This window comes from Hyperolius riggenbachi, chromosome 3 (assembly GCF_040937935.1).
Source record: "Hyperolius riggenbachi isolate aHypRig1 chromosome 3, aHypRig1.pri, whole genome shotgun sequence".
In the NCBI taxonomy this organism is placed as follows: domain Eukaryota; kingdom Metazoa; phylum Chordata; class Amphibia; order Anura; family Hyperoliidae; genus Hyperolius; species Hyperolius riggenbachi.
This window is the reverse complement of record NC_090648.1, coordinates 54,451,900-54,479,096: the sequence shown is the minus strand read 5'-3', so window position 1 is coordinate 54,479,096 and position 27,197 is coordinate 54,451,900. Positions and strand designations below refer to the sequence as shown.

At 46.6% G+C, this 27,197-nt stretch overlaps 1 protein-coding gene across 3 annotated transcripts in view; it reads right to left on the bottom strand.

Moving 5' to 3' along the window:
* The window catches only part of LOC137562612 (DENN domain-containing protein 1B-like), a 100,508-nt gene that overhangs the window by 15,756 nt on the left and 57,555 nt on the right, over positions 1–27,197 (bottom strand). For 2 of the 3 annotated variants that reach the window (XM_068274116.1, XM_068274117.1), the window contains exons 13-19: positions 24,103–24,228; positions 20,016–20,117; positions 14,155–14,242; positions 12,397–12,437; positions 10,277–10,372; positions 8,048–8,104; positions 1,141–1,248 (exon numbers count right to left, since the gene is read on the bottom strand). In XM_068274116.1, the coding sequence (XP_068130217.1) occupies positions 1,141–1,248; positions 8,048–8,104; positions 10,277–10,372; positions 12,397–12,437; positions 14,155–14,242; positions 20,016–20,117; positions 24,103–24,228 (618 nt within the window). The remainder of the gene's footprint in view (positions 1–1,140; positions 1,249–8,047; positions 8,105–10,276; positions 10,373–12,396; positions 12,438–14,154; positions 14,243–20,015; positions 20,118–24,102; positions 24,229–27,197) is intronic. The other variant, XM_068274118.1, reaches the window with a different exon arrangement.

Sequence of the window (27,197 nt, the reverse complement as noted above, 5' to 3'; positions counted from 1 at the left end):
GAGGCGGCCAGAAGTTGCCCACTGAAGCAAGCAGCGAAGAACAAAGTGTTGTGTTTAACTGTTTGAATACTGTTCTGCTACACATTTTTTTGTGGTATTAGATTTTATGCTATTAATAATTATTTTAGTACAAAGAGGAAATGTTGAGTTTCATACCAGTTTAAAGGGAACCTGATATGGGGGATTAGCAATAACATATACATACCTGGGGTTTCCTCCAGCCACCTCTGGCCTGATTGCTCCCACGCCGCCCTCTTCTCTCTCTCCGCTCACCTGCAATTGGCCCTGAAAAGTCATCCGGGCCGGGGCCAACTGCATATGCGCGGTCAGGCCGTGGCCACGCTCTCGTCGTGTTCACGTTGCCTGAAGCGTTCTGCACCTGTGCAGTACAACTGCGCAGGCACAGGACACTCCCAGCGATAGGAGAGAGACAGGGGAGTGCGCCTGGCCTGACTGCGCATGCACTGACTGGCCCCAACTGATGGATTTTCCAGGGCCAGTTGTGGGTGAACGGAGAGGGAGAAAAGGACGGTGTGGGAGCGATCAGGCCAGAGGGGGCTGGAAGAAAGCCTCAGGTATGTATATTTCATTGCGGGCGCCCCATCTCAGGTACACTTTAAGCAGGGTTTCTGACAACAGCCAAGTTAGACAAAACAAAATGATATCTTAAAAGTACTTTAAAGGGAACCAGAGAGGAAGGATAGGGAAAAATAGCAAAAGGTTTTATACATACCTTGGGCTTCCTCCAGCCCCATAAGCACGGATCGCTCCCACGCCGCAATCCTCCGCTTCCTGTATCGCCGGTACTGGGCCCCGTCACTTCCGGCGGACGCGGCCAATTGTCCGCATCACAGGGGCTCCCTCCATACCCTTACGCATGCGCAGTATGCAGCCGCACGCGTAGGTATATGGAGGGAGCCCCTGTGATTCGGACAATTGGCCGCGTCCGCCGGCCGACTGGCCGACTCGCGGCAATGACGGGACCCGATACCGGCGGATACTGGCAGCGGAGGACGGCAGCGTGGGAGCGATCCAGGTTTATGGGGCTGGAGGAAGCCCCAGGTATGTATAAAACCTTTCCCCCAACGTCTCTGGTTCCCTTTAAGTCCTGTCCCTGGAAGGAAGTGTGACATTTCTCACCTGTCCAAAGTGCTGCATGATGGGCCTCCGGTCCTGCAGCCTCTCGTGGCTCTCTGTTGGAGATCCTACTGACTTGAAGGAGCCCATTCTCTGGATCTGATGCTGGTCCTGAAATACATGTCCACATTCTAGCCTTAAAGGGGCACTACAGCAAAAACTGTAAAATTTAAATTATGTACAAACATATACAAATAAGAAGTACATTTTTTCCAGAGTAAAATGAGCCATAAATTACTTTTCTCCTATGTTGCTGTCACTTACAGTAGGTAGTAGAAATCTGACAGAAGTGACATGTTTTGGACTAGTCCATCTCTTTATAGGGGATTCTCAGGGATATATTTATTTTCAAAAGCACTTAGTGAATGGCAGTTGATCTGTCCAACTGCCAAAAAACTGTGTAGGGAGCAGGGAAGCCGGCCAGCACCTTTGTATAAATCCTTTTTAGGGAATATCTCTATAAAGAATAAAAGACTTGCTGAGAATCCCCTATTAAGAGATAGACTAGTCTAAAACCTGTCACTTATGTCAGAATTGTACTACTTACTGTAAGTGACAGCAACATAGAAGAAAAGTAATTTATGGCTCATTTTACTCTGGAAAAAACGTACTTCTTATTTGTCTATGTATGCACATATTTTAAATTTTACAATTTTTCGCCGTATTGCCCCTTTAATTAAACATGGCTGTGCCACTGACAGTGACGGATGTAACATTCTCCTGACACTGTAAATTGGTTTACCCAAATAGGTGAAGTTAGCGGCAGTACCATCACATGCCTTGCCAATTAAAGGGGCACTATGGCGAAAAATTGTAAAATTTAAAATATGTGCAAATAAGAAGTACATTTTTTCCAGAGTAAAATGAGCCATACATTACTTTTCTCCTATGTTGCTGTCACTTACAGTAGGTAGTTGAAATCCGACAGAAGCGAAAGGTTTTGGACTAGTCCATCTCTTCATAGGGGATTCTCAGCAAGGCTTTTATTCTTAATAAAGATATTCCCTAAAAAGGATTTAAACAATGATGCTGACCAGCCTTCCTGCTCGCTACACAGTTTTTTGGCAGTTGGACGGAGCAACTGCCATTTGCTAAGTGCTTTTGAAAAATAAATAAATCCTGGAGAATCCCCCATAAAGGGATGGACTAGTCTAAAACCTGTCGCTTCTGTCAGATTTTTTCTACTTACTGTAAGTGATAGCAACATAGGAGAAAAGTAATTTATGGCTCATTTTACTCTGGAAAAAAAAACATACTTCTTATTTGTATTTGTTTGCACATATTTAAAATTTTACAATTTTCCGCCATAGTGCCCCTTTAACACAACTGAGGTGGAACAGAACTCTCCCACAGCACACAATGAAAAGTTTTCATTCCACATACTGTTGCTGAAGAAATCTACTGCTGTTTCTGTGCTCAGTTTACTCAGATCAAAGTGTCTAATTAGCTCTTATCAGCAGCAGTGAATAGACTGCTGGAGCTGGAGCACCACTGCTGCTTTTTCCCCAGACAGGAAACACTGAGGCTTAACCCCTTCAGTACTATGCAAAGTGAGACCGAGTTCTAAACTTCAGATCTTTAGGATTTCCATAAAACGGAATGAAGATATCTGAATTAAGTTCCAATTTAGCTGGATCAGCCACTTAGAAGCTGTGATTTGGTAATCCTAAATTCTGTCTCAGGTAAATCTAATTAGCAAACTAGTCTTTTTTTTTTTTTGTAAATAACCACTGATAGTTGCAATTAAGTAAAGGTAGTCTTGCATTACTCGATTTTCCATCGGGCGATTAAGAGATCGACTTTATTGGGCAATCACCTACAGTGTGGTTGATAGTAAATTGAGTAGTGGGCCATACACTGCAAATCGAGATTAAGGCTCCTTCACATTCGATCTGAACAATGTTGTGCCTCCATGCTCTGTAACCAAAAACGGATCTGTGTCGATCACAATCATGTGAACCAGTAGCCAGTTCCTTAATGATTGACCGTTGGCCGATAGGTTCCATCTGACCTGATCAAGTAAATCGGTCAATTCGACCAGATTTCATCCAATTTCCAATGTTCAAGCAGAATGGAACATAACCGACAGGAATATTGAGCAATGTATGGCCATCGGCCACATTTACTCTACCCAGATCTCAATCCCTGGAGGATATTCATGAAGGTTGGGTGAATCCAGAAATGTCAAGCCTATATCAGCCACCACCTGCTGATGGCATCAACCAGAGAGCATATGATGCTGCCAAGAGAAGCAAATAATCGGGCAGGATGGTGGCGTAGTGGTTAGCTCTCTTGCCTTGCAGCTCTGGGTCCCCGGTTCCAATCCCAGCAAGGGCACTATCTGCATGGAGTTTGTATATTCTCCTCATGTCTGTGTGGCACTCCAGTTTCCTACCACATCTTAAAAAGATACAGATAATTTAATTGTCTTCCCCTAAATTGTGACAGGGGTCTAGTCCTGGGAAAAGAAGTGAGTGGACTCACCTAGAAAACCCATGCGCAGCGCTAAGCGCGGCGTGCCCAGAAATGGGCGTGGTCAAACACTGTGGGCGTGGTCATGGGTGGGGCCAAATACACATGACCTTAGCAGTGATGTAAAAGGAAAAGGTCTGCCGGGGAAGTTGGAGCTCTGCCGTAGTGTAGCCCCCAAAATAGATGTAATCTGACAGCATTTCACCAAAAAGACACATAATCTGGTAGAAGTTCCTCCAAATACAGATAATATGGCAGTGGTTCCCCCAAAATAGATAATGTGGCAGCAGCAGTTCCCCCAACATACACAATTTGGAAGCAGTTCCGCAAAATATGCGAAACCTGGCAGCGGAACACCCAAAATACATATAATCTGGCAGCAGTGGTCCCCCAAACATACACAATCTGGCAGCATTTCCCCAAAATACGCATAATCTGGCAGCAGCCATTCCCGTAACATACACATAATCTGGCAGCTGTTCCCCAAAATACACGTAATCTGGCAGCAGCCGTTCCCGTAACATACACATAATCTGGCAGCTGTTCCCCAAAATACACGTAATCTGGCAGCAGTCGTTCCCCTAAAATACATATAATCTGGCAGCTGTTCCCCAAAATACATAACAGCGGTTCCACAAAAGGGGTATACGTGCCCAGTATATGTAGTCAGGGGTATATGTCCCAGTATATGTAGCCAGGGGTATATGTGCCCAGTATATGTAGCCAGGGGGATATGTGCCCAGTATATGTAGCCAGGGGGTATATGTCCCCAGTATATGTAGTCAGGGGGTATATGTGTCCAGTATATGTAGCCAGGGGGTATATGTGCCCAGTATATGTAGCCAGGGGGTATATGTCCCCAGTATATGTAGTCAGGGGGTATATGTGCCCAGTATATGTAGTCAGGGGGTATATGTCCCCAGTATATGTAGTCAGGGGGTATATGTCCCCAGTATATGTAGTCAGGGGGTATATGTCCCCAGTATATGTAGCCAGGGGGTATATGTGCCCAGTATATGTAGCCAGGGGGTATATGTGCCCAGTATATGTAGTCAGGGGGTATATGTCCCCAGTATATGTAGCCAGGGGTATATGTCCCCAGTATATGTAGCCAGGGGGTATATGTCCCCAGTATATGTAGCCAGGGGGTATATGTCCCCAGTATATGTAGCCAGGGGGTATATGTCCCCAGTATATGTAGCCAGGGGTTATATGTGCCCAGTATATGTAGTCAGGGGGTATATGTCCCCAGTATATGTAGCCAGGGGGTATATGTGCCCAGTATATGTAGCCAGGGGGTATATGTGCCCAGTATATGTAGTCAGGGGGTATATGTCCCAGTATATGTAGCCAGGGGTATATGTCCCCAGTATATGTAGCCAGCGGGTATATGTGCCCAGTATATGTAGCCAGGGGGTATATGTCTACAGTATATGTAGCCAGGGGGTATATGTCCCCAGTATATGTAGCCAGGGGGTATATGTCCCCAGTATATGTAGCCAGGGGGTATATGTGCCCAGTATATGTAGCCAGGGGGTATATGTCCCCAGTATATTTAGCCAGGGGGTATATGTCCCCAGTATATGTAGCCAGGGGGTATATGTGCCTAGTATATGTAGTCAGGGGGTATATGTCCCCAGTATATGTAGCCAGGGGGTATATGTGCCCAGTATATGTAGCCAGGGGGTATATGTCCCCAGTGTATATAGTCAGGGGGTATATGTGCCAGAATAGGTAGCCAGGTGTCCCCCCCAGCAGGAGGAGAGCAGCGCAAAGAAGACGGAGAGCTGTGAGCAGCGGTGGAGAAGGGGGCCATCTCCCCCCTTCTCTCACCTCGGGGCTCTCCTTCCCTCGCTCTCCCCTTCCACAAGTGATGTGTGGGCAGCCAGCAGCGGGCGGGACTTACCTCTCCTCGTCGTCGGAACACCAGATCTGCATGCCGCAAGTCTGGTCTGGTTCAGACCAGAGCAGCAGCACGCAGATCCGGCGCCGGAACGAGGAGAGGTAAGTCCCGCCCGCTGCTGGCTGCCCGCACATTACTTGTGGAGGGGAGAGCGAGGGAAGGAGAGCCCCGAGGTGAGAGAAGGGGCCTTCTCCACCGCTGCTCACAGCTCTCCTTCCACTGCGCTGCTCCCTCCACACAAGCCATCGTGGACGGCGTCCACCCTAGGGAAATAGTAAGTGGACGCCGTCCACGCGCGTCCACGCCCCACTCGACCCCTGGATTGTGAGCTCCTCAGAGGGACAGTTAAGTGACAAGACAATACACTCTGTACAGCGCTGCGGAAGATGTTGGCGCTACATAAATACTAAATAATAATAATGTATTGAGTGAGTGTCTGGCAAACATCAATGGATGAGAGAGAACCGAGACAAAATTACAGAAAGCCTCTTTCTAGAAAGTCACTGGATAAAAAGTGATTCACTAAATGAGAATCAAGAATGGCAGGTGTTCAGTGTCTTTATGCTACTTTTTACATGTTGTGAATGCTGAAATACATTAAGGGCTTCATTCACTAAACCGTGATAACTCAAATATCACACCTTATGAAAAGATATCACACCCTATTAAAGTTGACATGCCTTATCAGAGTAGCATAGCGAGCGCTAAGAACTTATGCCTGATAATTGCCAATGGCACTTGTCCTGCCCTGAGCCCCTGCGGGTTCGTAGCTCTCGCTATGCTACTCTGATAAGGTGTGTTAACTTTGATAAGGTGTGATATCTTTGATAAGGCGTGATATTTGAGTTATCACGGTTTAGTGAATTAAGTCCTAAGTGTGACGATGTGTCTAACTTGTAATTCTGGTCAGCCGGTCCTGTGATTCTGATATCTGCAGCCAGCCAGCCGGCCACCTGACCTGGCGCTGGGCCCGCCTCTGGCAGATGCAGAGAGGTTGGGGCAGTGGGGACTGGTGGAAAGGGGAGGAAGCAGGACAGGAGAAGGGACTATTTAGATAATAGCAATAATGATTAAGGCTCCTTTCACACTGCCAGTAAAAACTTTTTGTTTATGAGAACGGAACGGATCCGAATAGATCCTATGCGAAGCAATAATATCCATTCACATCAGTCCGTTCGGGATTTTTCCCTTTGTTCAGTTCTGACTGGCAGGACACAAGTTTGGATCCCGCATGAGTTTTCTGGGTCAGTTTGATGAAGAGGCCAATTGAATCAATGCTAGCCCATGAGAACAGACTGTGCCATTCTCACTAGGCTGCTCGCCGCATGCTTTTTGCAAAAACTGACCTGTCGCCGCTTACTCGGGCCCTCCACCTCTGCTGTGGCCTTGCTTTCGGGTCTCTGCATAGGAAAAAATGCCCCAGCAGAAGCATCAGGCTTTGCATTGGTGTGGAATAGACCAATGGGAATCATCCCTCCCCAAGAGCTGAAAACAGACAGTGTCAGAGAGGTGCAAGTAGGAGGAGGGAAATAGTTTATTAGTGATTATCACTATTCAAAGCAGGGCCGGATTTACCATAAGGCACTGTAGGCTCGTGCCTATAGGCGTCTGGTGATGGAAAGGCGGCTCACCCTCTCCCTGAGTGCCTCCTTCCCTCTCTACGCATGGTCCTGATGAAAGTGTAAATGGGAGGTTACTCACCCTGCTCTCTGCATTCCACTAACAAGTGTACCTTCAGTCGGGGGCACCTCTAGCTACCTAATACTTGGGGGCACCTCTAGCTACTTAATACCAAGGATAGCTCTGGCTGCCTAATGCTAATGGCCACTTGTGCTGTAGAAGCAGTAAAGTGTTGTACCGTGTTAGCCATGAGTAAAAGCAAGGAGTTTTGAATCAGGATGATACCATTTATTGGCTAACTTAGAGATGGATAATCAGTGAGCTTTCGACTTATAAAAAGCCTTCGTCGGACTGGTTCCTGACCAAAACTGAAAAACACAGCTTATATACACTGACATACAGAGGAGAAACATGTGCTGGGCAGGGAATGTAAGGGAGTAGTGACAGCCGGGCCAGCCAGCACACTTGTGGTAGATTCATAGAGGGTGAAGTCTAAGGTGCCAGGACATCTGTGCCTAATAGGCTCCTGTGATGTAAATCCACATATAGAGATGATCACATGACCATTACCATTATGCAGGAGAACAGAGGCGCCAAAAGGATAAAAGGAAGCTAAATGAGCTTAAAAAACCAAATTCTTGGTAAATAGAGGAGGTAGTGGTGGACTTACCTCCTCCAAGTAGACGCACAACGACTGTAGTAAAGACTGTCAATATATTTTATTTATGAACTCCAAATATGCAACGCGTTTCGCAGGTTTGATCCCGCTTCATCAGGCAATAACAACGGAGCAATAGCATATGTGGTCAGTAGAAGAGCCAGGAACACTCTTGGTGTTCCTTGTTTTTACATGACCATTACCACCCATGAAGAGGTACTTATATTTGGGTTGAAGGAGGGCCCTTGATTTCCTACCTTTTGTTTAATGCGTCTCTTCATTCCTTTCAGGCCAGTCTTGGCTTGTCCCTTAGCCTAAGAATATAAAACCGCATGTTACATACATGAAAATATATCACCTGCATCCAATGCTGTGACAGATATATAGGCTGCCTTTACCAGTTTCATTTTGAAGAATACAAATGTGGCCTGCCTGTGACCCCTGCGCCCCCGAGCAGCAGAACAGTGTGCACATACTTACATTGCTGGGGTTTCCCTCTCATATCTTCACCCTACGCATCAAGGCTTGACGCAGGAACGCTGGTGCATGATGTCACAAGCCACACCCATATTTCCTTGGCACCACATTTTCCTTTAGTTCTGCTAAACAAGCAGAGTCCCACAAAATGAGTACTGCCTCAAAGTAGGCAACTACTACTGTGGAATTACAAATTATACCAATATAATGGCGTATGCGAGAAGCTGTACACCTCATGTAGATCAGTCCTGAATCCCATTGCCAGTGGTTGAGATTTATTTACAGAATAGTAGTATATTTCCACGGAAATCAGTTACTATATGGGAGAATTGCAGTGAAGAACACTCATGTTGCTTTGTAATATGCAGAAACAGAAATTTTCACAATGGCACAGATGCTGCTTCCACTGAACACCTTTCTGACTGTCTTATCCAGCCACAAGAAAAAAATCATTTAAAGTATCACTATTGCGAATATCGTAAAATTTAAAGAGACTCTGAAACTTAAAATATATCTATTTTTACTTACAATTCCTTATGGAGTAGTATGGCGCTAGCTGAATTGCCACTATCCCGCGGCTGAATGATGCTTCTTTGACCCCCAAATCCCTGGGGCAGAAATCCGGGGATCGCTTCCTGTTAGAGGCAGAGCTTTCCGCTGTAGCTCTGCCTCCATGCGTGTCAATCTGCGCCTAGATCTCCGCCTCTCCCCCACCCCTCTCTGTGAAGGAAGACTGAGAGGGGCGGGGAGAGGCAGCGATCAGCGCCGATTGACACAGCAGAGGCAGAGCTAAAGCGGAAAGCTCTGCCTCTAACAGGAAGCGATCCCCGGATTTCTGCCCCGGGGATTTGGGGGTCAAAGAAGCATCATTCAGCCGAGGGATAGCGGCATTTCAGCTAGCGCCATACTACTCCATAGGAATTGTAAGCAAAAATAGATATTTTTTAAAGCTTTAGACTCTCTTTAATACCCAAGTAAACACATACAAATAAGAAGTATGTTTCTTTCAGAGTAAAATGAGCCTTAAAATACTTTTTTTCCCTATGTTTCTGCAACTTACAGTAGATGGTAGAAATCTGACAGAACCGACAGGTTTTGGACTAGCCCATCTCCTCATGGAGGATTCTCAGGGTTTTCTTTATTTTCAAAAGTACTTAGTGAATGGCAGCTGCTCTGTACAACTGCCAAAGAAGTGTGCAGTGAATGGGGAGGCTGGCCAGCATCTCTTATAAATCCTTTTCTGGAAGTGTCTTTATAAAAAAAAAAATAAGGCCATACTGAGAATCCCCCATGAAGAGATGGACTAGTCCAAAATCTGTCGGTTCTGTCAGATTTCTACTACCTGCCGTAAGTGACAGCAACATAGCAGAAAAAGTAATTTATGGCTTTGTATTTATGGCTTGTACTTCTTATTTATATGTATTTAAAATTGTACAATTTTTCGCAGTAGTGGTCCTTTAAGCCACTCACGCTTGTTAATGACCTTCCATTTGATCCTCTCTCCTCTTATGACTCATGCTGTCTATGTTCAATCTAGACAGCATGAGTCATCAAAGGGGGTGGAGGTAAGAAAGAATCAATAAAACAGGAGTCAGTAAGTTTATCTTTAACTAGACTACCCAGTAGTTGATTCACTACACTCAGAAGCATTTTTCTGCCTAGCAGGAATTTTATGGCTTGTAATTAGTTATCAGAGAAAGTTACTGTCTAACTCAAGTCAGACTGAGGAGAACGTGTAATTTTACCTATCTGAATTTTTAATGGCCATCTCCTTCTTTGTAGATTGTAAACCACTAATGTTCCGAGATTGGCTCATGCTATCTTTTTTTCTGGAATCCCTGTGTTCCCAAATTACCAGATTTGTTTCTACAGAGTGGTACATCTTCTGGAGATCTTGGACCAAATCAAGACAAACTCAGGGGTCTGAAGCTCTGGTAACCCCCCACCTCCCACCTGGGTGTCCGGACTTCTCTGGGGCCAAATATTCCCATACTGCAACCAGGACTCACCAACGATAACAGAAAGGTTCTTACATATCTCAGCATATTCCTGACTGTAGGGTGTGTCCTGTTCTTCACATTATTGAGCAAGGTGCCTCCTCCTTTCTGGGGGACAAAAACAAAGATCTTTGACTATTTCATGAATACATTTATATCTTTGTTACAAATATGAATCGTATTTTACCAATCAATCAAGAACCACTGATTCTGAACCAGATGGAGAAAGTATTGGAGTCATGTGACACGCTGGGAAGTGACCTCCTTCTGACCCTGTCCACTTGTTTGAGTGCTGAACAGCAGTAATTGGGAGTATTCGGGTGTTTGAATTCACTATACTGAATTCGAACAGCAACACTAATGAGAGGTTTGGGATGATCGGGTCGGGGCAGGTCAAGCACAGTGACCATTTTTTAGATATCAAAATCAACTCCAAAATGCTGTAAAAAATGGTCTGTCTCCAGAATAGCGGTACTTCCACCACACATACATGCAGGTTCTGACACTGTTCAGAGGAAAGCTGACTGTTAAATACAGGAGATGCTAACTTCAGAACAGACATCTGGTCACCTCACTTCAGTGCAAAACAGTTGTGGAGGAGGATGGTGAGGGAGTGATCAGCCTGGAGGGGGCTGGACTCTGGAGGAAGCCCCAGGTATGTATAACTCCCCCCCCCCCCCCAATCTCAGGTACACTTTAAGAAATCCTAAATGCTGCCTAAGTATGTAAACTTATGAGCACAACTGTAGGTACTAAATATAGATGTATTTACGCACATACACACAACAAAGTGTTAGGACACATGCTAGACAGGAGTGCACAAAAGTGTGATGGTGCCCCTCCTGATCTGGCCTCCCCTCTGCTAATCTGCCTATGCTAATTCTAAAAGTGTGCTGGAGGCCTAGGCTAAAATGAGCAGTCTCACAGTTCCCCCGGCATCTACCTCTGTATAGCCGGATGGGAATGGTGATTATAGAGGCTGACAGGAGCTGCACATGCAGTTGTGACAGTCACTGGCCTCAATTCACTAAGCTTATCTCCTGTCTTTAATAACTCTTCTAGAGTTGTTACCATGGTGATAAGGCGTGTAGTATTCAGGAACCATTTTACCTCAGGCAAACCTAAAGTTAACTTTTTTGTCTTTAAGTTAACTCTTTAATCCTTAAAATAACTCCAGAGTTAAAGACAGGCTGTTCATTAACTGCGTGTGAAAATAACTACAGAGGAGGTAAATTAACTACAGAGGAGGTAAATTAACTACGGAGGAGGTAAATTAACTACAGAAGAGGTAACGTAAGGAATGAAGAGATAAGATAACTCTCTCACTATGTGGAGGTAAGTTTTCTCTTGCCTTATTATCTCCAGCATGATCTTAGTGAATTGAGGCCTATGTCTTTGGTATCGAGAGGTCTTATGGTTTACTCACAAATATGCACACTGGTGGTTCTCTGACGAAGTCCTTTGTTTGGGGTGAAACATGTTAGGTATTAGCTTGAGTTTTTGTGTTGTTGTAAAGCACCTTGCATTTACTTGTACTGTCCTGATGGACCACAGCACAATTACCATGCAGGTATCCTGAGGTAGATGCCGGAGGAACTGTCAGCTCATCTTTGCTTATGTCTCCAGCACGCTTTTAGAGTTACATATATACTACATAGGCATATTAGCGGAGGGGAGGCCAGATCAGAAGAGGCATTACTTCTGTGCACTCCTGTCTAGCACTTCTCCTAATACTGAGATGTGTATGTAGATACATATATATGTAGTAGCTAACTGTGATTTTTTTTAATGCATACTCAAAGGTTTATTTTTACGGTACTAATAGGGCCATCGATTTGGAAACATTTTGCATTGGTTGTTCACCTGGTACCTTGCCCTTTCAGGTAAGTTATTGTTTCCCCTCACATCAGGCAGGCTGCTAGAGGGCTACAATGAGTACCATAATGATGTTCAGTAAGGATCAATGCCCTTCATTAGCAACAAACGCGGCAGTTCCTTATCAAATCAAGAAGCTGTGTCAGATCCTGACTGTGTGCATAACTAACCAAGTGTGGAAGGATGACCACTTGTACCATCACGCTAGACCCAGATTTCATTGTTAACATGAATTCATTGTATGGCTCTTACTCTACCTTCAGGTTTTCCAGCCACAGCTGGTAAGATCGTGAGGCTCCTGCAGAGAAACAAACAGGCAATCACTGATTAAACAAGAAATATCTTCTCTTTTTTTTAAATTGCTAAATACATCAAGTTTAATGAAGAAAATATGCATGAATAAATAAAGGTACAGTATTGCACAAGGTTTGCCCAGAGTTTCACATGTCCATGCTAACTGCAGAGTTTGACAGGGTAGCATGCTAACTGCAGAGTGTGACAGGGAAGCATGCTAACTGCAGAGTTTGACAGGGAAGCATGCTAACTGCAGAGTTTGGCAGGGAAGCATGCTAACTGCAGAGTTTGAGAGGGAAACATGCTAACTGCAGAGTTTGGCAGGGAAGCATGCTAACTGCAGAGTTAGACAGGGAAACACTCCAACTGCAGAGTTTTGCAAAGAAGCATGCTAACTGCAGAGTTTGGCAGGAAAGCATACTAATTCCAGAGTTAGACAGGAAAGCATGCTAACTGCAGAGCTTGTCAGAGAAGCATGAAAACTGCAGAGTTTGACAAGGAAGCATGCTAGCGGCAGAGTTTGACAGGGAAGCATTCTAACTGCAGAGTTTGTCAGAGAAGCATGCTAAGTGCAGAGTTTGGCAGGGAGGCATGCTAAGTGCAGAGTTTGGCAGAGAGGCATGCTAATTGCAGAGTTTGACAGAGAAGCATGCTAACTGCAGAGTTAGACAGGGAAGCATGCTAACTGCAGAGTTAGACAGGGAAGCATGCTAACTGCAGAGTTTGATTGGGAAGCATGCTAACTGCAGAGTTTGATTGGGAAGCATGCTAACTGCAGAGTTTGATTGGGAAGCATGCTAACTGCAGAGTTTGATTGGGAAGCATGCTAACTGCAGAGTTTGAGAGGGAAACATGCTAACTGCAGAGTTAGACAAGGAAACATGCTATTTGCAGAGTTTGAGAGGGAAACATGCTAACTGCAGAGTTTGACAGGAAAGTGAGATCTCATGATCTTCCCCATCCAGTTCTCACTGTAAGCATCTTCTCCTAGGCATCCTTTATGATTGTGTCATGTGCAGGGCCGGCCCTAGACTTTTTGCCACCAGAGGCAAAATTAGAAAAAATTGCCGAGGGGGGCCGCCGAGCTGGAGTGGCAGCGGGCAGGAAGGAGGTATTGGGCCTAGCGGTGGGGAGAGGGGGGTCGGACCCCCCCCCCCCTCCCTCGCCCGGGTCCCCTGATCTGCGCTCCCCTCCAGCTTTAAAAAGTGAAATACCAACTATGATTTAGAGGCAACGGGCGGGAATCACTCACCTTTTCCGCGTTCCAGTGTGCGCTCCACTGACGTCACTTCCTGCAACGCCGTCCACTTACAATACAGTGGGCGGCATTACCGGCAGTGGAGCGCACGCTGGACCTCGGAAAAAGGTGAGTGATCCCCGCCCGTTGCCTCTTAATCATAGAGCTGGTACTTCACTTTTTAAAGCTGGAGGGGAGCGCAGATCGGGGTACCCAGGCGAGGGAGGGGGGTCCGACCCCCCTCCCCACTGCTAGGCCCAATACCCCCTTTCTGCCCGCTACCCCTCCAGCTCGGCAGGCGGCCCCCCGCACCCATAGACAGGCGGGTGCCGCCCCCCTAGATGTGCCGCCTGAGGCAAATGTTTCACCCCGCCTCATGAGCGGGCCGGCCCTGGTCATGTGACTGGGTGATTTCACGTGTGATGGATGCCTAAGACCAGAAGCTTTCAGTTAGCGCTGGTTGCTAGAGGTTTCGTAATGGTACCTGTTAATCCACATTTGGTAACTTCTTGCTCAAATACATCAGTGAATTCATCTCCAGAGTTCAGTTTCTCCAGCCGACTGTCAATGAACTGTAAGAGATGTTCATTAATATCAAGCCCTAATAAATCTTCTAGCCTTTCCCCTGAAGCATCTCGAACAGATACAAGTGTAATAAAACATCCTGGGATCTCCCTGTTGGCTGTCTGTAATGAGCTGGCTGGAAGCTGACAGTTAGTAATGGCAGGGGATAACTGGCAGTGCCCTGAGCTCAGGGAGATGTGTGTACTGACAATGCCCATTAGCGTAATCATAGATTACAGGCAGAGAATAGAACTTTATTAGGAGATCAGAGAGGCAGTTTGTAACAGCGCTACATACCTCACACATACTGCCACAGGGGTGTAACTACAAGTCATAGGGCCCCCTCAATGTTAACAACCCTTCCGTTGCCACTTCTTGGTGGCTCTCATAGCCTGGGGGGTCCATCATATCAGGCTCATAAAACAAGCGTGTCCACCGGGATCTTCACACCCATAACATGTGTAGATTGGAGATGGGCCGAACCTCCGATTTTCGGTTCGCGAACCCACCGCGAAAGTTTGGTTCACGCCGCAATAGACTTCAATGGGGAGGTGAACTTTGAAAACTAGAAAAAATTATGCCTGGCCACAAAAGTGATGGAAAAGATGTATCAAGGGGTCTAACACCTGGAGGGGGGCATGGCGGAGTGGGATACATGCCAAAAGTCCCGGGGAAAAATCTGGATGTGACGCAAAGCAGCGTTTTATGGGCAGAAATCACATTGAATGCTAAATTGCAGGCCTAACGTGCTATAAAACATATTGCATGTGTATACATCAATCAGGGAGTGTAATTAGAGTTCTGCTTCACACTGACGCACCAAACTCACTGCGCAACGCACCGCACACAGCTGTTTGCATAGTGACGGCCGTGCTGGACTACTGCGCAACATGGCGAGATTGCTCTTCCTCACTCAGTGATGTCAGGTAATGTGTGACTTCCTTCTCAACTTTCCATGGTTCTTTCTCTACCAAAGCTTGCAGGGGTTGCTGACATAGTTTTCTACTACAGGATTTTTATTAACCCCCTTGGCATTATGATTCTTTCCAGATTTCAGTGTCTAAAAGCGGTGCAATTTTTTGCACCCTTTCAGACCCTAAAACCTGGAAAAAATCATATTATGCTGCCAGGGAAATCTGCAGCAGTTCCAGTTATCAATCACCTCCCTTGCTCCAGTGCTGCAGTTATGCCTCTATCCTCCGGGTGGCGCTGACGACAGCCGGTGATCTCACCAGCAGGGAATAGAGCCCCGGAGGAGAGGAAGAATGCCAGCCAACGCTGGGATCCCAAGAGGTATGTAGAAACGCTCCCGCTGCGCGCATTGCTCTGCACACAGCCTCTGGCGGCTACCCCGAGGTCAGGATTACCGCTCTTAGCTGCGGTTTTCCACCCCGACCCTAGCTCAGGATTACCGCCAAGCCAAGAGTATTGTACCATGTTACCAGTGGCTTCTAAAGATTTTCATTGGATTAGCAACTACAAAGCCATTCCCGTCTTTAAAGTCATTGTTACCCGCGCTAAAAAAACAAAAGTCAGATACTTACCTCTGTGTCCTAATGAGCCTTTCCTCTCCCGGTGCCCTCTGTGCAGCTCAGGATCCTCCGCCGTGGGGGACTTCGGAAGTCTTCGGGAGCCATGTCCTCCCAAAGACAGGCAGCTCCATACTGCGCACACGTGACCCTGAGGTCGGCCTCATTACCGGCAGGGGGGGAGCGGAGAAATAGAGGAGGTGGGGGAGCGGCGAGAGTGACAAGTGCAGATGTACATAGCCGGCTATTGACATTAGTGTTGGGCGAACAGTGTTCGCCACTGTTCGGGTTCTGCAGAACATCACCCTGTTCGGGTGATGTTCGAGTTCGAGGCCGAACTAAGAGCGCATGGCCGAACGTTCGGCTAGCGCTGTGATTGGCCGAACGGGTCACGTGGTTCGGACCCGAACGCGCTCTGATTGGCCGAACGGGTCACGTGGTTCGGGTAAATAAATACCCGATCCACGTCATTTCTCCGCCATTTGTCTGTGGGTTTAGCTTTGGGTAGGCAGGCAGGGTAGTTCTCTCTCCAGCCAGGCTAGCCAGGGTCCCCCCAGTCATTGTGTCGCTGCTGGGAACAGTAGTACACCGCTCACCCACACTATATAGCATTGTGTTTACTGCCACTCTGTGTACACCGCTCACCCACCACTGTATAGCATTGTGTTTACTGCCACTCTGTGTCTCTGCTGGGAACAGTAGTACACCGCTCACCCGCCACTGTATAGCATTGTGCTCTGTGTCGCTGCTGGGAATAGTAGTACACCGCTCACCCACCACTGTATAGCATTGTGCTCTGTGTCGCTGCTGGGAATAGTAGTACACCGCTCACCCACCACTGTATAGCATTGTGCTCTGTGTCGCTGCTGGGAATAGTAGTACACCGCTCACCCACCACTGTATAGCATTGTGCTCTGTGTCGCTGCTGGGAACAGTAGTACACCGCTCACCCACCACTGTATAGAATTGTGCTCTGTGTCGCTGCTGGGAATAGTAATACACCGCTCACCCACCACTGTATAGCATTGTGCTCTGTGTCGCTGCTGGGAACAGTAGTACACCGCTCACCCACCACTGTATAGCATTGTGCTCTGTGTCGCTGCTGGGAGGAGTAGTACACCGCTCACCCACCACTGTATAGCATTGTGCTCTGTGTCGCTGCTGGGAACAGTAGTACACCGCTCACCCACCACTGTATAGCATTGTGCTCTGTGTCGCTGCTGGGAATAGTAGTACACCGCTCACCCACCACTGTATGGCATTGTGCTCTGTGTCGCTGCTGGGAATAGTAGTACACCGCTCACCCACCACTGTATAGCATTGTGCTCTGTGTTGCTGCTGGGAATAGTAGCAAACCGCTCACCCACCACTGTATAGCATTGTGCTCTGTGTCGCTGCTGGGAATAGTAGTACACCACTCACCCACCACTATATAGCATTTCTGTACTGCCACTGTACTGCTGCCAGTCAGCGTGTACTTTAAGGATAAGTGAAATGAAGAAGAAATCCTGTGAAAGAGGGAGGGGCAAGGGAAGAGGTGTTTCCCCTGACGGTTCACGTACAGGCCACAGTGGAGCACCGAAGAAAACCCACTCAATACCGCCAATGTTGTCCAGGAAATCAACCCTCACAAATCCAAAAGAACAGGACCAGATAGTTAATTGGATGACCTCTCAAGCGTCCAGCAGTGGGTTAAGCAGCACCAGCACATCACGCACGAGGTCCGAGTCCTCAGCCAGTTACAAGGAGCCAGTGGGCACAAAGCTGACACAACCGGCAGCGACACCACGCACACAACTGCCAAATAACTAGTCCGAAGAATTTCCTCAGGACACAATAGGGTATTCGCAGGAGCTATTCCCAGCCCAACAAACTTCCACCTTTCAAAGGTCAATGGAACAGCCAGAAATGTTGTGCCCGGATTCACAACCATTTACTGTGGGTAATGCACCGCGCACTGAAATGCAAGGCGAGTCCGAGGACTTTGAAACCCAAATCCCAGAGCAAGTTGGGCAGGAGGGGTTTCAATTGCAGGAGGTCGGCCGAGAAGATCTGGAAGACGACGTTGGAGTGAGCTGCGCAGAGGTTGTTTTGGGGAGCTCTACTCCACGGCGGCGGCCCACAATCACATATGACGAGTTTGAGGAGATTGAAGAGGAGGGTTTGGACAATGTGGACACAGACCCAGATTTTGTATGTGAAGGAGAACATCGCCGTCGTAGCAGCACAGATGAGTCTGTTGAAGAACCCACTGCTGCACGAGTTCGCCTTGTGCCACAAGGTAGGCGGCGCGAAATTTCAGGCACCACAAGCGTGGAAGTTCAAGTGAGACGCAAAAGAGGCGCAAACAGAAATCGCCAGCAAGGCAGGTGCTCCAAAGTCTGGCCTTTCTTTGAAGACTGCAGTGAGGATGGTACCATGGTGATTTGCAAGGTGTGCAAGACCCGCCTGAGCAGGGGGAAAAATATTAACAACCTCTCCACCACCAGCATGACCCGCCACATGGTATCCAAACATCCCACTCTGTGGGCAAACGCGGCAGGACAGGGTACCACCAGCAACACTGCCTCCCTTGGGGTCACCAGACTCACCACCAGACCCTCCTCAGCAGCAGCAGTAGCCCAGCCATTGCGTGGTTCACAACAACATTCACAAACATCAGACGACGCTGACACTGTCACTTTCCGGAATAGTGCTCTTGAGGTCTCCCAGTCTTCATCAAACACAACAACCAACAGCCCTTCAGTGTGCAGCCCTACGGTTCAGTTGTCTGTCTCGGAGATGTTTGAGCGCAAGAGGAAATTGCCAGCAAATGACCCCGGGCCGTGGCACTAACAGCCAGCATAGCCAAGCTTCTGGCCTGCGAAATGCTGCCATATCGAGTGGTGGAGACAAACAGCTTCAAGGGCATGATGTCAGTGGCCATCCCACGTTACGTGGTTCCCAGTTGCATGAGCACGTGGTCAGCAAAATAACCCGAAGCTTGAAGAATGCCGTTGCCTGCAAGGTTCACCTCACCACTGACACCTGGACGAGTGCGTTCGGCCAGGGTCGATACATCTCCCTTACCGCGCACTGGGTGAACCTTGTGGAGCCTGGCAGCGATTCCCTGCGCCGCCCTCCTCCTGTTCCATCACGTGTGCTGCTGCTGGGTTAGCGTTACCAGTCCCTTTTCCTGGAACCTCTTATCTGTATTACATTTATGACTGCATGGCGACAAAAAGCATGTTACCTGTGCAAAGAAAAATGACATTTTCCGCATTTAAAAGACATTTTTTCCTTTGAAACTTTACAATCAATTTTCTCAAAAACTATAAGCTCTTTTTCAAATATTTTTCTTCTTCTTGTACCCACTCCCAAGGTGCACATACCCTGCAAATTTGGGGTATGTAGCATGTAAGGAAGCTTTACAAAGCACGAAAGTTCGGGTCCCCATTGACTTCCATTATGTTCGGAGTTCGGCGCGAACACCCGAACATCGCGGCCATGTTCGGCGAACGTTCGCGAACCCGAACATCCAGGTGTTCGCCCAACACTAATTGACACGCTGTGTGTCGCTAGCACGACGTTTGATTTATGGGGGACAGCAGAGTGCAGGGGGGGCCTGGGGGGAGACAGTATAGCAACAGAGGCTGGGCATTATATGCAGACCCAGCCTCTGTGTGCCAATAGGATTCTTAGAACCCACCTCAGGTTCTCTTTAAGATGAAGCTACTAATAGGGGATGGATGGAGGTCCCATCGGCGGAATGCTGAGAGCAGGTGAGTGAAATGGCGCAGCACATCTAGGGAGGGGGAGATGGGGAGTGCGAGGAGAGGGACATTTGGGAAGGAGAGCCGCCTCTTGCCGCCCTCTTATTGTTGCCGCCCCAAAGCACGTGATTCACATTCCTTCATGGAAGAACTGATAGACTGCTAGGGGCTGGCAGAAAATATAATCCCCTTCCTCCCAAGCTCAGACGACCTTTAAGGGGAATATCCAGGCAGCTAAAAAAAAAAAAGACATTTACTTTCCCGGGCTTCCTCCAGCCCCTTGCAGTCGACAGGAGAGGACAACCTCGCGGGGTCGACCTCTGCACCGGTGGGGACCCCAGGCTGGAGGCTGGGAGCAGAGCTGCTGCGAGGGACATGTCGGCTGCAAGGGGTTGGTGGAAGCCCCAGGTAAGTAAATGTAATTTTTTTAGCTGCCTGGACATTCCCTTTGAGAAGAGAACAGCGAACACACACCCCGGCAGTACAGAATGAGCCGTCACCTGTGAGAAGAGCTGCAGGTGCACAGCGTTCTGCAGGAAGGTCCTCATAGAGCTGCACTTGTGACTCAGGAAGGTCTCCTGGCAGAAAGAGATCGGCTCCCCCTGTGTGGGAGAAATAAATACATAACACATTAGGATCACTGATACAAGATGGAGAATCCATCAGTCACTCACTGCAAACTCCTGTTCAGAGATTAGTAGAACTTGGTCCATTGATTTGTATTTGTTTCAGCATCGGCCCCTTGGTATATTTGTGTCACCACAGACCAGGAAAAAAAAATAATAATTGGGGGCCGTATAGATACATAATAATAAAAAAATAAAAATAAAAAAGGGGGGGTTACATATATATATTTGGGGCACTAATTATTTTTAGGCAATGTTTTTATTTTGGGAAGTTACAAATCCCTTTAAGTAGGTGTGCTCCTGTTTAAGTAGCTAGATGTCATCCAGTATGTAGCCAAATGTCCCCACTATAGGACCGTCCCGGTGATTGCAAACTATGGTTTTGTCTGACAAAAGTCTAGAAGTAAATACTTGCCTAAGAAAAGGGAAGCCATCCTATAGAGGCTTCCCACACTATACTCCAGTTCCTCGTTGCTGAGCGCGGGACCCTCCTGAAGATTACCGATTGTTGGACGGTAATCACATCAGGGCTACGCTCCTCTTCAGCATGAGAGTTGATATACTGCACGATATACTGTGGTGCCTGCACAGTAAGCTCATCCTACTGAGCGCCCAAGCTCACGTGGTTGCAGCATGACCACACTCTTGCCTGAAGAAGAGTGCGACCCGATACTGAGGAGGGTCTCCGGCAATGGCGGAGGGCATCCTGCCTCCCATCCTTGTGCTCCCCGTCATGCAAATATGCCTGTGAAATCCTGCACATGCTCTGTACAGCTTATGGGCTGGAATGACGACATTATGAGGCCCGGTTCACATTAGCATTAAAAAGCGGAATGGGAGCGGAACGTATACTGTACAAACGGAACGGATGTGAACGGATCCAATGCTTACCAATGGTACCATTCACATGCGTCTGTTCGTACGGATCCGTTCCGTGCATTCCGCTGGACGGACTGCAAATTTGCTGCAGCAGCAAATTTTCCGGACCGCTGAGCTTAGCGGACCTGAAACGGAAGATGAAGCCGGCAATGGGGAATGGAACGTTTCTTCACACTGGTGAAGAAAGGGACCATTCAGAGGAAATCCAAGGGGGGTGGGGGGATGTGGGAAGGCGAACCTGAGCGGGCGGGTGGGTGAGTGAGGGTGCAGGAGATGGGTGGTGGGTGTATGACGGTTTAAACATACCAATTCTATTGAAGCCGGCAGTAGAGAGGGTTTCAGGCATCCGTCTTCTTCCGCGTAATGTGACTTACAAGACATTTCATGTGACTATTCACATGACGCATTGTGTAGTCACTTGATGCGGAAGAAGACGGAAAGCCTGAAACCCTCTCTACCGCCGGCTTCAATAGACCATTCGGTATGTTTTAACCCTCGCTCACCCTCCCACCTGGCTGCTGTACCCTCACCTGGCAAACGGAGTGAAAACCGATCCAATCGATCGGTGATCAGATCCTTTTTCAAGGATCCATTTGCCAGTGTGCACCAAGCCATCCGGATCCGCTGTACCGAATCCGTTTGGCTTGATCCGTTGGCTTTATGCAATATGAACCGGGCCGAAGAGCTAGGCTTGTTTTGGTAGAGCAGTTGGGGAAGAAGTGAGAAACAGAGCAGAGACAGAGGTGATTATGAAGATAAGAAATCTGAGACAGCATGCTATAATTCTTATCCCAGACATCTGCCTGACTGAATTAGATTTCATCTCTTTTCACAGTGGGCGTGGGCTGAGAGCAGGACATGGGGGGTGGAGTAATGACATTAACTCCCAGCATCCTTTGCACCCATGGCTAGGATAGAAAAAAAATTGCCTGGGCCCGATTTCAGATAAGGGGCGGCTGTTTCAAGCCCATATGTGCAATACAGACCCTGGCAGTGAGAAAATCATACTTTACATAGTTACATAGTTATTTGGGTTGAAAAAAGACATACGTCCATCGAGTTCAACCAGAGAACAAAGTACAACACCAGCCCGCTCCCTCACATATCCCTGTTGATCCAGAGGAAGGCGAAAAACCCTTACAAGGCATGGTCCAATTAGCCCCAAAAGGGAAAAAATTCCTTCCCGACTCCAGACGGCAATCAGATAAAATCCCTGGCTCAATATCATTAGGCATTACCTAGTAATTGTAGCCATGGATGTCTTTCAACGCAAGGAAAGCATCTAAGCCCCCTTTAAATGCAGGTATAGAGTTTGCCGTAACTACTTCCTGTGGCAATCCATTCCACATGTTAATCACTCTTACTGTAAAGAACCCTTTCCTAAATAAATGGCTAAACGTTTTTCCTCCATGCGCAGATCATGTCCTCTAGTCCTTTAGAAGGCCTAGGGACAAAAAGCTCATCCGCCAAGCTATTATATTGCCCTCTGATGTATTTATACATGTTAATTAGATCTCCTCTAAGGCGTCTTTTCTCTAGACTAAATAAACCCAGTTTATCTAACCTTTCTTGGTAAGTGAGACTTTCCATCCCACGTATCAATTTTGTTGCTCGTCTCTGCACCTGCTCTAAAACTGCAATATCTTTCCTGCAACTGTAATATCTTTCCTTTTACTGTGTGTGATTTTAAATATCTTTGCAACCTATTAGGTTTAACACAAACTTTAATACAATTTAGGTATTCTTTAATGAGACAAGAAAAATAACATTTATATCACGCTTTTCTCCTGACGGACTCAAAGTGCCAGAGCTGCAGCCACTAGGGCGCGCTCTATAGGACGTAGCTGTGTTAGGGAGTCTTGCCCAAGGTCTCCTACTGAATAGGTGCTGGCTTACTGAACAGGAGGAGCCAAGATTTGAACCCAGGTCTCCTGTGATAGAGGCGGAGCCCTTAACCATTACTCCATTCAGCCACCCAATATACTGATAAATCCAACATCCATGCAAATGTAATCCAAATTGTATGCCTCTCCGAATTGATTCCAATTAAATGCCATTTCTGATTATTTTTATTATCCCAATTACAAGCCACATGCAATAAATAGCACATATTAATAGCAATATATGAATATGCATGAATAGCAATAGCATATGAATAAAAATAACACATATGGGATGTGAAGAGCTATAATGGTGTAGATGGCTTAGTGATAACATGGCCTTCTGCTCAAGTAACATGATATTAATGACAATGGCCTCGATTCATCATTCTCTTTGAGATAACTTTTTCCAGTTTGTTAAATTACCGAATTCGAAGTTTAGCGATTTCTAGTTGTATTCATCAAGGTTTTTCCTCATTCGGTGTGAATTCGATAACAATTCGGTAACCATTCGGTAACGTGTCGATATTTCCATTTTACAGTGGTACTTTAACACAAGGCCATAAGATTCCCATGGAATTGTGGGTAAAAGGCAGTCCTTTGAGCACTACATAGCAACATTCTGAATAGGGCTTTACACCTGGACCAGGATTCTGAAAGTGGTTGGGACAATCCCACAATTTGATAGGAGCCTTTTCTAAAAAATTATAGTGCAGCTAGCAAATTAGTTAACCCTGACACTGCCTGTGTTCTCTTACAAGATGATTCAAGAGAAATGCAGATGTCGTGTTATAGCAAATAAATTTATTCTCTTACAAATTTATATGGTTGCAGACCTTATTCTTGCCCTTCTGTGCCTTTGAATCACTCTCAGCTGATACATAACCACTTCAAATGGCTCCATCTTCTCTGTCAGCAATGATCTGACAGGAATAACGACAGAGCAGTGAAGGAGATAACTAATCCTAAATGTAACGCTAAACCACGCCCACTTTCTTTTTCATGAATTGCACTTTATTCCGTTTTAGCGAATCGTTACCGAATGTTCGCTAACAGCTGTAGATAACTTTGATGAATCCTGAAATGAAGTTAACAAATTCGGTATTTTACCAAACTGTTGTTAACAAATTTGCTAAGTGTTAATGAATCGAGGCCAATAAATGGTAGGTAGGATTGCCAGTTTACTCTTGTGTCCCACATACCGGGGTGCAGATGAGAGCTTCCCTGTAGCTGCCAAACAGCAGAGCCTGGGCCCGGAGGAAGGCCCGAGACACCTTGTCACCCATGAAGGCAGACTGTTTTGTCAGTTGTAGCTTCAGCAGAGAGACCTGGGTAGGAACATTGAGATACAACAGCATTGATATATAGAGAATCATTATACAACAAATCCATACCTCCCAACTTTTTGAGATGAGAAAAAGGGACACTTAAGCCACACCCCTGCCACACCCCTGGTCACGCCCCACCTCGCCCCTAGTCACGCATACCATACAGATTTCATAAGAAAAATATGTTGATTTATAATTCAAACCACACTAGTCCTTTCTATCCTGGTTAATTTTCCTTCATAGTAACATTTTAAAATTAGTAATATATCAATTTAAAGGATGGGAAATAAAGTTTAGAGACAATCAAACACATTTTTAGTATAAAAATATATATATTTATATAGAAAGAGGGACAAAATCCTGAAAGAGGGACAAATGAGAGGGAAAGAGGGACAGGGGTCCCAAAAAGGGACTGTCCCTCCGAAATAGGGACAGTTGGGAGCTATGCAAATCATCAACAAACCACTATGGGGAAACATTGTATAATCTAAAAAGCATGTGTATGCATATGTATAAAATGTAGATTTTGTCCAGACTATATAAATTACTTTTCTCCTATGTTGCTGTCACTTACAGCAGGCGGTAATAATCAGACAGATCTGACAGGTTTTGGACTAGCCCACCTCCTCATGGGGAAATTTATTTTCAAAAGCACTTACTGAATGGTCAGTTCAACTGCCAAAATAGTGTGCAAACGATTCGGGAGGCCAGCGAGCATCCTTATAAAGATTACATAGATCCTTTCTATAGAGTGCTTTTCTAAACAATAAAGAAAATACTGATAATCCCCTGTGAGGAGATGGACTAGTCTGTCATATTTTTACTGTGTACTGTAAGTGACAGCAACATAGGAGAAAAATAATTTAAAGTGCATTTTACTCAGGGAGAAATGTACTTCTTACAAATATGTAATCTAAATTGTAAATTTTTTTACGATAGTGGTCCTTTAAAAAAATTGGGTTAATGGCCTCTGTACAAAACAGAGAAGAATTGGTTATGGCAGCTAGACATAACTCTTTCTTCAAATTTTAGGTTAAAGTGAATGTTTACCGTATTACAAAAGAAAAAGTCAGATACTCACCTAAGGAGAGGGAAGGCTCGGTCCTAATGAGCCTTCCCTCTCCTCTCCCGGTGCCCGGTCCCGCGCAGGATCCCCCGTAGCAGTATTCGACCAGTTCGGTCAAATACTGCCACTTCCGCATGCCTTCGGGAGCTTTCGGAAGCCTTCGGGAGCACTCGGGCTCCCGATGACGCGGCCGCTCCATACTACGCATACGTAGTATGGAGCGGCCCGTCTTCGGAAGCCCGAGTGCTCCCGAAGACCTCCGAAGTCCCTGCGGCGGCGGACGCAAACGGGGGAGCCAGCGCAGCACCGAGGGCACCGGGAGAGGAGAGGGAAGGCTCATTAGGACCGAGCCTTCCCTCTCCTTAGGTGAGTATCTGACTTTTTCTTTTTTAATACGGTACCCATTGGCTTTAAAGGACACATCCGAGCAAGTAGAAATAAAAAAAATCCACTTACCTGGGGCTTCCTCCAGCCCCTGCCAGCTGTCCTGTGCCTTCGCCACAGCTCCGATCCACGCTGGTGGTGTGGGTTCCCCTCCGGCGAAAGACCCCCACTGCGCATGCGCAAGCGGCTCTCAGAGCCACACTGACATCATCTAGACTGTACTTCGCAGGTGCAGTAGTTCTGCGCCTGCGCAGTACAGTCCAGATGATGTCAGTGCGACCAGGGAACGGCATGCTGGGGCGCAGAAGAAGCCGACCTAGAAGCCGACCTGGCGAGGTCCGCATCTCCACCGGAGGGGACCAGGAGCCACCGGAGCTGTGGCGAGGGCACAGGACGGATGCCAGGGGCTGGAGGAAGCCCAAGGTAAGTGGATTTTTTATTTTCAGGTTGCTCGGACTTTCCCTTTAAGGATGACTTCCTCCAAGTGTAAATGGTGGGAGAACACAGCATAACATACAATAGGAACAGGAAATGACACCATGATAAATTAGTAATAATAGGTTAGAACAGATAGGAAGATGGCTAGATGATATTAAAAAAGGCGTGCATGAAAAAAGGGCGCTGTGAAAAAAAGGGCCCTACTTATTAACGAATTTGGCGCCAGGTATTTGATATCGTTGTTAACGTTATTTACTGTTGCAAAAAATAAACGAGATATAATAACGAATAAATATTAACATTAAATGTTGATGCACTTTTCATCAATACTGCTTAACCCAACTCTACCCTCACACAGAACTCTCCCCTGGTTGTGCCTAAGACTAACCACTCCCCTAGTGGCGCCTAACAACCCCCCCGGTGGTGCCTAACCCTAACCACTCCCTCTACAGAAACACCGTTTTACATATATTGACGATAATACCTTTGAAAACGTAAAATCTGTACTTATTAACAAAATAATATGACAAAAACTAATCTTAAACGATACCTACCTCAAAAACTATAATGTTTGTGGCGCCCTTTTTCTGCTTTTTTCGCCGTATTAAGGATAATTGCATTAAAGTCTATGGCGACGCCCTTTTCGTCCAACCTTAGCCGGCGCCCTTTTTTCCTGCTACCTAAAAAAGCTTGGTTTTGTCCTGCTAAAAGGTGTTAGATGCAGGTTGGCTTGCGTCTGTGCGGTAGCAAGGAGCTGCAGCTCGTGGTCAGCAGCAGGGCCGGCGCTACCATAGAGGCAAAGGGGACAATTGCCCCAGGGCCCCAGAGCTTGTAGGGGCCCCCAGTGGCTACAAGAGGAAAAAAAAATTTCAAATCGACCTTATAGTCTTTGAGAAAACTGATTTTAAAGTTTCAAAGGAAATAAAATACACATTTAAAAACCCACCGACTTTAATGGTTAATAGCAAATCCACCTTAAATGCTAGGAACCCTAAATTTGCAGCATATGTTAAAGAGACACTGAAGCGAGAATAAATCTCGCTTCTTGTCTCATAGTCAGCAGGGCATGTGTGCCCCTGCT